Source organism: Acinonyx jubatus, chromosome C2 (assembly GCF_027475565.1).
Source record: "Acinonyx jubatus isolate Ajub_Pintada_27869175 chromosome C2, VMU_Ajub_asm_v1.0, whole genome shotgun sequence".
NCBI lineage: Eukaryota > Metazoa > Chordata > Mammalia > Carnivora > Felidae > Acinonyx > Acinonyx jubatus.
In genome coordinates this window covers 135,968,564-135,981,003 of record NC_069384.1, presented here as the reverse complement: position 1 = coordinate 135,981,003, position 12,440 = coordinate 135,968,564, and the positions used below count along the sequence as shown (strand labels likewise).

The 12,440-nt window shown below is 37.9% G+C and overlaps 1 protein-coding gene across 5 annotated transcripts in view; it reads left to right on the top strand.

Annotated features, from left to right (window-relative positions):
- Positions 1-12,440, top strand: part of ZNF385D (zinc finger protein 385D) — an 886,977-nt gene that overhangs the window by 796,017 nt on the left and 78,520 nt on the right. For all 5 annotated transcript variants that reach the window (XM_053221511.1, XM_053221512.1, XM_027061946.2 and 2 more), the window contains one exon: positions 6,321-6,483. In XM_053221511.1, the coding sequence (XP_053077486.1) occupies positions 6,321-6,483 (163 nt within the window). The remainder of the gene's footprint in view (positions 1-6,320; positions 6,484-12,440) is intronic.

Below are 12,440 nucleotides of genomic sequence, written 5' to 3'. Positions count from 1 at the left end.
CCCCCCATCAGGACCCCACCACTAGAGGTCAGTGAGGCAGCTATCTGGATTCCAAATACACATAAACCGTGGTTTCACAGCAGGAACCAGACAAAACCTCTCAAATTAGCTCCTCTCATTCAAATAAGTACTCTACTTTATCACTCGCATTACATACTTGAAAACATTAAATAGTTAATGTTTAAAAATCATGAAGTTTGTAGATGTATTGAGAAACTTCGAAGAGGTAAGTGAGTCCATCTAGATTACTTTTTTCACAACTACATAAGTACTTAGTGACAAGGTATTTTCTTTGCTTCTAAAATCAGAGTTACCTAATGTAGCTGAGAAATTGTGACATGCCTCTCTTCTTTTACTTTATTTTTTTTTTAAATTTCTTTCTTCCAGTGCGTAGTGGTACTGTATAAAAATCACTCTACTCTTGTGGCATTATCTCTTTTTTTTTCTATCTTTTTTTCTATTCCTGTGACTCTTACTGTTCATTTCTGTATTGAAAAGCACAGAAGACAGGAATACATTTAAAGTAAGGCATCAATCACTTGAGCTCAAAGAGAACACTCTTAATTGAATTGTGTTTTTCACTTTAGGGCTCAGTGCAAGTGAATTTTCATTTTTATTTGTAATGTAGTCATCCACTTAACATGTGAGCTACATAATCACAAGTTAAATTAAGTTATTAAATACTCCTTATGGGGCATGTAATTAAGGGAGAAAAATACCTGTATCACGTCATTTTGCCCACGATATAGGAGAATTTGAAAGGTTCCTGTATCCATTGCAGGAGGGCAAACGTAAAACAAAGCACTACTCTTTCAGTTCCTTCTTCAAATGTTTTGTTAAGTGGAGTAGCAGAGAAGGCATTCTCCCAGCTTACCAGAGTGGTCTTTATGTGTCTCCCGGCTAGAAGATTCCCTCAGTAAAAGAGCCGTGAGTACATGATAAAAGAAGCTAGACATGTCTAACACTAAGTCAGTTTGTTGCAAATAAAACAGTGGGCCATATACTTGTTATAGTAATGTTTTAAATGTTGTGCTTGATTTTATTTATTTTTTTCATAGAGTTGGGGATGCCCCACCCCCCCCAAATGAATCATAGCAAAGCATTCATCATAAAGGTAAAACTAATGGGGACAGAGGGCCAGGCTGCAACAAAAATTAGAAGAACAGAGGTCAAAATTGCAAAGAGAAAACGCAAGGACTTGGGAAGCACTTCTTTGAGACTTTAGAATTGTATGGAAGTCACCAAGGTTGATTTGCTCTTTTGTATCTATCCCTCTTTCATAGAAGTTCCCCCAAGTGCCTGTGTATAGGAGTTATTTTTTATTTCTTGTTATGTCTTGGTTTTTCTCGGGTGATACCCATTGTTCATATTTAGTAAATGTTAAATTTTCAAATGATTAAATATTAATCTTAAAAAAACCTAGACTTTGGCTATTTACTAAAGAAGGGCCCATCTTTGAAGAAAACGCTCTAGTATTTAAGATGAGTGGTTCTGAAACTTTGATATGCATTGTAAGCTTCTGAGTAGGTTTTAGAACTCGGATTGTTGAGCCCCAGCCCCATCATTTCTAACTCAGTAGGTCTGGGATGGAGATTGAGAATCTGCGTCTCTAGTAACCCAGCTGCTTCTATGGCTACTGGTCTGGGGACAGCTCTCTGAGAACTATGTCTTTATTTCTATCAACGTTAAATGAAGCTGAGAGTTGATAATGAAAGAATTAAGATATAATAATTAAGACAGAATACAATAGAATAGAATAGAAATCTGCTGCTGGTATATACAAAAGTGATATTCAAAATGTTTAATAAGCCGCTGACCAATTTTTTTAAAAATCTTTTAACATTTATTCATTTTTTGAGAGAGAGAGAATGAGCAGGGGGAGAGGCAGAGATGGGGAGACACAGAATCTGAAGCAGGCTTCAGGCTCTGAGCTGTCAGCACAGAACCTGACATGGGGCTAGAACTCACTAACTGTGGGATCATAACCTGAGCCGAAGTCAGATGCTCAATTGACTGGGCCACCCAGGCACCCCATGTACTGCTGACCAATTTAAAATGCGCACTGGCCCTAACCCATAGGGCTGAGCTTGTACACACTGTTTTGGTATTAAACTTGAGTGAATGTACACAACATAGAAACAACTGCACGTAGATAAACCAAAACATTAAACTTTCCTGAAGTAATTTTTTAAAATAATTCTTAAAATGTAAATCTAAAGTAAGTGTTTTAGAATTTAGGATACTATATCATGTTTTGTCATTTTATTTTTTTTTATCTTCAAAACAATAATCTAAGCCAAAATTAAAAACATGAGGTAACTTATTATAAAAAAAAAAGGAAAGAGAGAGAGGAAGGAAGGAAGGAAGGAAAGAAAGAAAAAGAAAGAAGGAAAAAAAGAAGGAAGGAAAGAAAGAAAAGAAAGAAAGAAAGAAAGAAAGAAAGAAAGAAAGAAAGAAAGAAAGAAAGAAAGAAAGAAAGAAAGAAAAATTTATCTGGCTCAGGTATTATCTCTACCCCCTGCCCCAAAATGGATCACAACTTCTCAATTAACTCCACTTTACTTTTCTGATGTTGCATTTTAACATGATAACATTCATTTAATTTTCATACAGTTTAATATGTGGCAAAAGTACATATTAAAAACTAACAAAGACTACCATGTTCCTTTTGAAATCATATGTGTTTATGAAAATTAATATTGGTTGTAGGAGCTACATGTTTGTGCTAATAATAAACTTAGTTTTTAAAAATCATATTAAGATACCTTGTATTAAGGAGACATAGAATAAAAGTGTACAAGGTATTGATGCTAATGAGATAAGATGATAGATGTATATGAATATTCACACAATATTATTCTGTGAGTTTCATAAGAGAATAGGGGTTTATCAAGAAGTCTCTTACTTACATGAGTAAAATAAATGTGTGGGTGTATGTGTGTGTGCGTGTGTGCATGTGTGTGTGTGTGTGTGCGTTTCAAAAGAATGAGACTTCTCTCCCAATTGTGGCCATTTAACAGTTATTTTTGTCTACTTTGGGACTTCAGTTACATTTAAACTTGAAGCCATTTTGAAATGCTGAAGATAAAATTTGAAGATGAGAAAGTATGACTGGCTACTGATGACTAGGATGTGGTGATGACATTTAAAGTGGCATCATTCTATTCTGCAGGAATGTGTGTGCATATCTTTAATGTCAGCACTTGCCTCTGGGATGACACTTGTTAGATTTCATGCTGTCATGTGCTATTTCAAGGGTGGTAGAGTGACGTTTATTATACAACACCCTATATTACACTCATTATTTAAAAGGAAGTTGTCAAAGCCCAGTTTCTATTGTTCTGCTAACTTCTTTGTGTACTATGATCATCTGATTCTGTTTCAGTCTCAAAATACAGAATGCTGAAGTGTGCCATAATGAAGTAGTCCACTTATTTAACCTTGGAATCATTCCTGTGAAAAATAATGGGTTGCTTGTGTCCGATGGTCCCCAGGTTTCTGGGAATGACTTGATTCAGAGGCTAATAATAGGAAACAGCCCCGAGGGAATATGAGGTGGTATGGTACATCCAGTGCCTCTCTGCCCAAAGGAAAAGCAGCTGAGGCCCAAAGAAACATCTCTGACCAACTGCTGCTTTCAAAAAATCTCCCAGCAGGACTCCCTCTTAGGCTACAGCTTTGTCTGCAGTCACAGAAATATTAGATGGGGCTGAATAATTGATTCAGTCCAGCAAGTGGCTGAAAGGAATACAGGGAGCTCGCTGGATATACTTCCTTTGCACAAGGAACACACCTTTATACCACACACCTCTATCAAGATGGATCAAGATTTATGGGGTCAACATGCAGAGACTAGAAAATTTATACCGGTGTAAACCAAGAGCAGTCCAATAAATCCTACGAACATTAAATAAAGGTCTAATGTAAAATATCCAGAAAGGGTTATCTGTCTACATTTGGTTTCCAACTTGTATGCCCAGCTCCTCCCCACCACATATGCCCTGCACTGTCATAATCACATTGACGCCTCCAGTGTTACCAACCCCTCTATACTTTACCATTCCCCCTAAATTCTCTATGTCCTGATCTCTCCATAGCACTTTGGATCTTCTTTTTTTTTATTTTCAAATTTGGGGAAGGCTTAGTTACCTTTTTTTTTAATCAGATAATTTTTAATTGAAATAATTATTATCAAGATGCTCTGGGACTATTACTCAATTAACAAGTGAGTATACATTTTTATTATGTTTTTAATAGATCAGGTGTCTCACTTGGGAGGGAGCCCACCAACTCTTGTTTATTCTGTCATCCCCTTCTCTCTATGACTCCCTGAGCCATTTCACTGGATGGAAGCATTGGCTTAGCTGTGCCTGTGGAGAGAGTATTTTGGGGAGGTGTAAATACTCTCTTCACTTGCAGGGGTTCCTTTGGAGTAAGTTTCTTAATATCCACAATAGTGACATTCACCTGGTCCTATGGTGTGTTAAAACAGAGTCTTGCCTGATTTGAAATACTACTGAGAATGCAGATTTGCAAGGAACCTTAAAAAAAATATATATATATATATATATATATATATATATATATATATATATATATATATGAGGTATAAATGGAGATAGCACTGTTAATATAAACCCTGTCTTTTAATATGTATTACATATAAAACATTCACTTCTATGTCAGGAATAAGAATGCGGACAGAGAGAAGAGAGGAACTTTGCTTTAAGAGAAAGTGTGTAGCCAGCTGTCTAGAGAAGAGGACCGTCTATATTGTGGATTTTATTAAAAATGCATATTGCCCTCAAAAGATAGGACCAAAGGAATCGATTTGTTAAGAAGGAGAACTAGGCAGGAAAAAAAAGGACACAACTCTGTTCATCAAAGTGGCATTCTTAATGTAGAATCAGCCCAATCCAACCTATCATTGGTTCTTCAATTAACTATAGCAAGTCTTAACTTCACATTTTGGCTCGCACTATGTCTTTTGATGTTATGTGTTGTTGGAAAACTCGTAACTGATGCATGAGTGTCCTCTCTGTTCAAACTGTTTCTAATATATGATTTCCTTGTCCAGTGTTCTTTCAATAAGGGTACCTAGTCCTTTGAGAATATTTGTCAGAATGATGCAAATGAAGGTGTGGATTATTTCTTTAACTATTTACAAAAAGACATTATACTACAACCCTACTTACCACAATTGCTGTGACAAAGAGGACAGTGTGGTTATTATTTTTTCTGGCAAAATGGAGCCAGAACATGGAGTGGAACATGGATTTAAATAAGTCACGGGAAGCAATGGGTAGTCTGACAGACATAGTCCTCCACTGAGATTTCTTCTTTGTGAGGTGTCTTTTTAAGGGTTTTGATCTGGGAAACTTTCTGATCTAAGAATCTCTCTGCCCAGTCCCCTCCCACCCCCAGCAGCAAAGACTCCTTGTTTTCCAATAAGCATTAATAAATATAGGATTCTTTAAGATGATTTTCTATCTCAATTATTGTGTCTCTTCAGGAACAACAACAAAATCATGTTAAGAAAATATAAACTTTGGAAAATGTATATTACTGTTTAAGAAAAAAAAATCTCAGAAGGCACAGGTAAAAGAATTGTTGTGGCTCCATTAAGTAGTCAAAGCACATTGGAGCCTCCTGACCATGGACCAGGGCATGAAAGATCCATGTGTTTAAGGAATGCCAGTCCCTTGAGTTTCTCAGACTACCTCTGTAGGAAGCAAGGAGAAAGAAAGAATCGGAAAATTGCCCAGCTTGTGTGTACTTCATTTGGACTTAGGCAGTACATTTGCTTTTGAACTGTCGAACTTCAATTTCAGTCTCCAGGGTGCCCACTTCCCTTGTTATGTGTGAACTTTTCCTTGTAGACACCTGTTGGGGATTGTATTAATAAGACACATTGTAGAGAGGGAAAACACATTTCCTGAGCCAAGAAGATGAGAGCTACTCTTTTCTGGGGCCCTTGTTAATCTTTGGGAGCCCAGCATCCTCTGTGGCAGAGCCAGAGGAATATGGGTACAAATTTTTTTTCCCCACTCCACAAAGAAAATGTTGTTGATGTGTTAGTGTTCAGCTACATTTCTCTCAAGAGAAACAATGGAATATCTCTTACTTCTGTCCAGAGGTTTTAGAACTTGAATCCCATTGCTTTCTAGCATCATTCTAAATAGAACCCTACTGTTTGGCCACTGCCAGAATTAGCTTGAATGGTACCTATTATTGAAAGGGAGTCTGTATTTGCAGTAATACAGAGAATGCCAGTTTAGAAATGAGCCTGATTGCACGGTTCATTTTGTTCTCCTTTGTAGAGCCAGGCTGCGGCCCACTACAAAGGCACGAAACATGCCAAGAAGCTCAAAGCACTGGAAGCCATGAAAAATAAGCAGAAATCTGTAACTGCCAAGGACAGCGCAAAGACTACCTTCACCTCCATCACTACCAATACCATCAATACCAGCTCTGACAAAACAGGTTAAGCGATGATCTTTGTTGTTGTTGTCATCATCGTGGTTTGGGGGTTCCTTCCCTTGTCTAGACCCATGTCTGTTTCCTTATGTTCCTGCCTCATCAATTCATGCTTGATCCATCTTTCTGTGTAATGGTAATTGTGTCCCCCTCATTTTCCCAATACCTTCAGCAACTGATTAAGATAATCACTAGTTATGTTGCAGATTTTGCATTTGAAACCGTCCTGTGGCTGTTCTGGAGGAACACGAGAGCATAAAGGCATCTGAAGCCACGTATTTGAGAAGTAAACCCTTTCAGTGTGTATCATTGACATCTTGTATGCCGCCCCTTAGCCTGTAACTGCATGGCAGATTCCATTTAACTGTGAATACACTGCAGCATATGCCAGATGAATCGAGAAGGCCCCTTCAGACAAGGGCATTATTACTGACAGGACTTATTCTCATAAATCCCAAACATTGCATTGTTTTAAGTAGTGGCTGTGTGAATCTGGGCTTGTTATGGCTGGGTAACCTTCCCTCTGCATACACAGGTAAGTGTTATTGATACCAATTATTCTTTTTTTTAATGTTTATTTATTTTTGAGATAGAGAGAGACAGAGCATGAACAGGGGAGGGTCAGAGAGAGAGGGAGACACAGAATCTGAAACAGGCTCCAGGCTCTGAGCTGTCAGCACAGAGCCCGACACGGGGCTCGAACTCACGGACCATGAGATCATGACCTGAGCCAAAGTCGGACGCTGGACCGACTGAGCCACCCAGGCGCCTCCCAATTATTCTTTTTAACAGAGTCTTCACAGTGAAATAATGGCCTCTGAATGTCCTCTTGGGACAGCTCCTGCAAATAAGCAGTTAATTCATGGCAGGGGAAGCCAGTGGGGTTTCTCTAGGCTGGCATTTTTAAATATAAGACTATTGGTCCTCAATATTTACAGAAAAAGAAGTCCTGTGTGACTCATGGCTGCATGTTTAATAAATCCTTTTCTAGATCACAGTGGGTGGTACACGTCAGTTGTTTTCTAAGCCCTACAAATGACAACGGTTAGGAAGCATTTGTATCATCGTCAATAGTAGTATCTTAACAGAAGAGAATCTTCCAGCCATAAAGGATGAAAATGTAAAATGATGCAGCGAAAATATGGAACAGCATAAAGCAACTTTGTTATATGCATTGCACATTAGACACCTATATATTCCTCAAAGGATCTGGAGAGATGCTTACTCCTATGTGAATTTATAAGGGATAATGTTCAGTACGAGTTCCCATGACATATTTCATGTCCTTTACCCGAGTGTTATGGGTAGATACATTATGTCCCCTACTGCCTGAGAACCCTGAGTACTCTCTGAGGCTGAGTGCACCTCTCATCTTTGTACCCTAGCATGGTGCAGCTACTGAGTACAATGTCTATTGAGTGGCTGCATTTTTCCCTCACTCCTTTGGTTCTCTGATTCATCCAGTTTTGTGTTACAACATACTAAAGGGAAAAAGAAGTGCTTGTCATGTTCGATTTCTTTGGTATCCAGAGCAAGAGCTGGATTATGCCATCTTATTAATTTAGATGTAAAACCTTATCGAGAAAGCATTAATCTTTTCTCTATTAACTGAAATTTCACTGCTTTATTTTGGGGGCTGTAGGAGAATGAGCAGTAATGTAGCAGATGAGTGTAATTTCTGCTCCCAGATATTCAGGCACAAATTAGGATCCCTAAAGCCATGTTTGCCATAAAGAATTTTTTTTTTGCAGAAAGATAGTGGGTAGTAAGAACAAAGAAATTAGCATGATATAAGATACGGGATTTGATGTACAGTTTGTGCTTATCCCCAAACTTTTCTATTCTTAAGTATTTTTATCAATAAAGGCTATTTGGGTTACCTTGAATCCTTTTTAAAAGGCAAAAAATCCTGTTAAGCTGAGGATTCTCATCATTTAAAAGTATATACGTACATGGAGGGGAAAGTTGCTAACTTGGTTTAGGAAAGACTCCTGTGTGTGTTTTCTCTGTTACATAGATGAGTTACGAATACATACCTCCATCACTCAACCTTAGAAACTAAAATGGAAAGGATGGGAGTCATCAAGACTCTGTCCTTTCACAAGTTAAATGGAAACAAGTTTTGGATTGGGCTGTGGGAGAGAACCCACATGAAACAAACAAATTCTCAGTGGAGATGCCAGCATTTACCTAATGACTGGAATGGTGTTGAAATGGTGAAGTACCCTTTCAAGCTGAAGCTAGAGAAAATTCTTCAAGGACAGAAAGGATAGCAAAGTCTGTAAATTAGTACAGATATCCTAAAGCCAAAGGAAGAAAGCTATGAGCATCAGAAGTATATTGCTTCTGGGTGGCTCAGTCGGTTGAGTGTCTAACTCTTGATTTTGGCTCAGGTCATGATCCCAGGCTTGTGGGATCAAGCCCTTTGTCCAGCTCTACACCGAGTATGGAGCCTGTTTAAGATTCTCCCTCTCTGTTTCTCTCTCTCTCTCTCTCCCCCCTCTGCCTCTTTCCCCTGCTCTCTCTCTCTCTCAAATTAAAAAGCAGTGCATTGCTTTCCTAATACAGGGGGACCTTTGCCCAGAAAGAAAGGTCATATAGTTGAAAGACTAACACTTGCCCGATGTTTTAAGCTGAATTCTATCTGTAAATTGGCATTTCCACAAAACTATCCATGAAAAATAGCCCAAGAAAGCTCCTGTCTTTTCATCACCCTTCTTACCCATTTATTTTTTTGTTTTTTGTTTTTGGTTTTGTTTTGTTTTTTAGGGTGGGGTCTGTTTTTTTTTAATAATTTATTGTCAAGTTAGCTAACATCTTGGCTTTGGGAGTAGATTCCCCTGATTCACAACTTACATACAACACCCAGTGCTTATCCCAACAAGTGCCCTCCTCAATGCCCGTCCCCCACCCTCATCAACCCTTGGTTTGTTCTCTGTTGTATTTAAGAGTCTATTATGGTTTGCCTCCCTCTCTGCTTGTAACTTATTTCCCCTTCCCTTCCCGTATGGTCTTCTGTTAAGTTTCTCAAATTCCACATATGAATGAAAACGTATGATATCCTTCCTTTTCTGACTGACTTACTTCACTTAGCGTAATACCCTCCAGTTCCATCCACATTGGTTTTTTATTTTTATTTTTTTAATATGAAATTTATTGTCAAATTGGTTTCCATTCAGCACCCAGTGCTCATCCCAACAGGTGCCCTCCTCAATGCACATTGTTGTTAATGGCCAGATTTCATTCTTTTTCATTGCCGAGTGGTATTCCAGTGTGTGTGTATGTGTGTGTGTGGGTGGGGGTGTGTACACCACATCTTCTTTATCCATTTATCAGTTCATGAACATTTGGGCTCTTGCCATAATTTGGCTATTGTTGATAGCGCTGCTATAACAGTGGTACATGTACCCCTATAAATCAGCACTCCTGTATCCTTTGGATAAATTCCTAGTAGTGCTATTGCTGAGTCTTAGCGTAATTCTATTTTAAAATGTTTGAGGAAACTCCACACTGTTTTCCAGAGTGGCCACACCGGTTTGCATTCCCACCAACAGTGCAACCCTTTCTCCACATCCTCACCAACATCTGTTGTTGCCTGAGTTGTTAATTCGGGCCACTCTGACTGGTATGAGGCGGTATTTCAGTGTGGTTTTGATTTGTATTTCCCTGATGATGAGCAGTGTTGAGCCTCTTTTCATGTGTCTGTTGCCCATCTGGATGTCTTCTTTGGAAAAGTGTCTATTCGTGTCTTTTGCCCATTTTTTCACTGAATTGTTTGTTTTTCAGGCATTGAATTTGGTCAGTTCTTTATAGATTTTGGAGACTAACCCTTTATCCGATATGTCATTTGTAAATATCTTCTCCCATTCCGTTGGTTGCCTTTTAGTTTTGCTGATTATTTCCTTCATTGTGCAGAAGCTTTTTATCTCAATGTCCCAATAGTTCATTTTTGCTTTTATTTCCCTTGCCTTCAGAGACATGTCTCCTTCTTACCATTTGTATTCCAAAATAAATTAGAGGTACCTACGCTGACAAATTGGAGTTTTCTTAAAACTACTGTGAGTCCTTTTTATTACTGTCTGCTTCTTCATATTGATTAGGAAGAAGTACAACCTTGAAAACGATATGGGTCTCTGAGCTAGTTTCCTAGAATGGTTGAACACTTTGGGGGCAGAAGGAGAGAGAAATAAGACTCTAGAATCAAGGATCGTATATTTTTCAATAATAAATTTTAACCCTACTGCTTAATATGTAAGCTGTTTTGTGATTTGTGGATTTATACATACATAAAAGATATAGATGCATTAAATCACATTTTACTAATTTTACCAAATCATTCTTAATGAAAATAATTCAAACATATAAAAAAACTAATTGCCTTTAAACATGCTAAGGATACAATGGTTTGACAGATAAGAACCTTAAAGAAGGGTGGACAACAGCAGAGAAAAGGACGAGAAGTGGTGTGGACTTGAATTAGAACATTAATTTGGAGGGTTTCCTGAGATTCTCAAAAAATGTAAGAAATAGATTAGTCATAATAAAGTTTCATTGAAAACCTACTTGATAAAAGTAATTTTGACAGACAGTTTCTGTTAAATTCCTAAATCATATATTGTGGGTTTTAATTGCTGCCTTGGGATAACAAATATGTCTAAATGCCCTGCAGGGTAAGCTCTTATTCACTAACTATAATTTTGGGATATTTTTTTGTCATTGCTTATGCCAGTCTGCATGCTGGCATGGTGAGCAAAAGATAATATTCAGTGATCAACCACCAACTGCTCACAGAAAGCCTATTCCCCCTACCTCTAGGCAAGATGAGACTCCCTAACATTAAAGCATAATTTTATTTCTCATTATCTGAGTGCTAGGTTAGTGAATTTACACAAAGAAAAATTTACAAATAAAAATAATATTTAAAAAAATATATTTAACACTCAAAATTGTTGGTATGTAAGAATGGTTACTAATCATTACAGAATAATTCAAACAGCAAACATTTCCAAATATGGCTAGATGATTTTGTCTGATCCAGCAAGTTTTTTAAATGATTTTTTTATACAGAAAAGGTAATGACAAAAATTAAATATTCTCAAAGTAACTTAGCAAATGTAACTCATTTTTACCCCTATCAAATACCAAATTCAAAATCGTAGAGTTAAGTCCCAGGCTTGGTCAGCTTCTGAACTTTCTTTAGTTTTCCTTTTTGGGTAATCTTATTCATCTCCTTGGTCTATGAGTTAAGTTAGGCTAGTTTACACTGCAATAATAAACAACCTCTGAATCCTAGTGGCTTTTCCAACAACTAGTTATTTCTCACTCATAGTACATATTAGCTGTGGGTTTTTTCCATGTTAATTTAACTCCAGGCTAGGCTAATGAAGCAGTCACTAGCTGGACATTCCCAATTCTGGACCAGGGGGAAAAAGAAGATTGTGAATCAGTAGGTCTTAAAGTTTCTTAATGGAAGTGACATATAATATTCTTCTCACTTGACTTTGTCAAGTCCCATGGTCAAGCTTGATTATCATGGGCAAGGAAGAATCATCTCCTCCGGGGAGGGGAAGCAGATATTGGTGAGCAGTAACACAGCATTCCTCCATGGCTTCAACTATGACTTGTGCCTACATATCTCAGCATTCCACATTTCTAGCCTGAAGCTTGACCTGACTTTCCATGGCTGGTTAGTCACTCACTTGGTGGCTTGTCAGCATCCGTGTTTCACAGGTCCAAAAAAAAAAAAAAAAAATAGGCCTAACCTTGACCACCTTCTCCAATTTTCTCTCCATCCTGTATTTCCTAGTTTCATTTTTGGTCCTGCAGTTCACAGAGTTGAAACTTCCTAGTTGTCTATGCCACTTTCCTTTATCTCAGTTCACACATCTATTCACTTGTTGGAATCCACTCTCCTCCCATCCCCAGAAAACATCCTTTATCCTTTCCCTCTTGGTTACTACCTT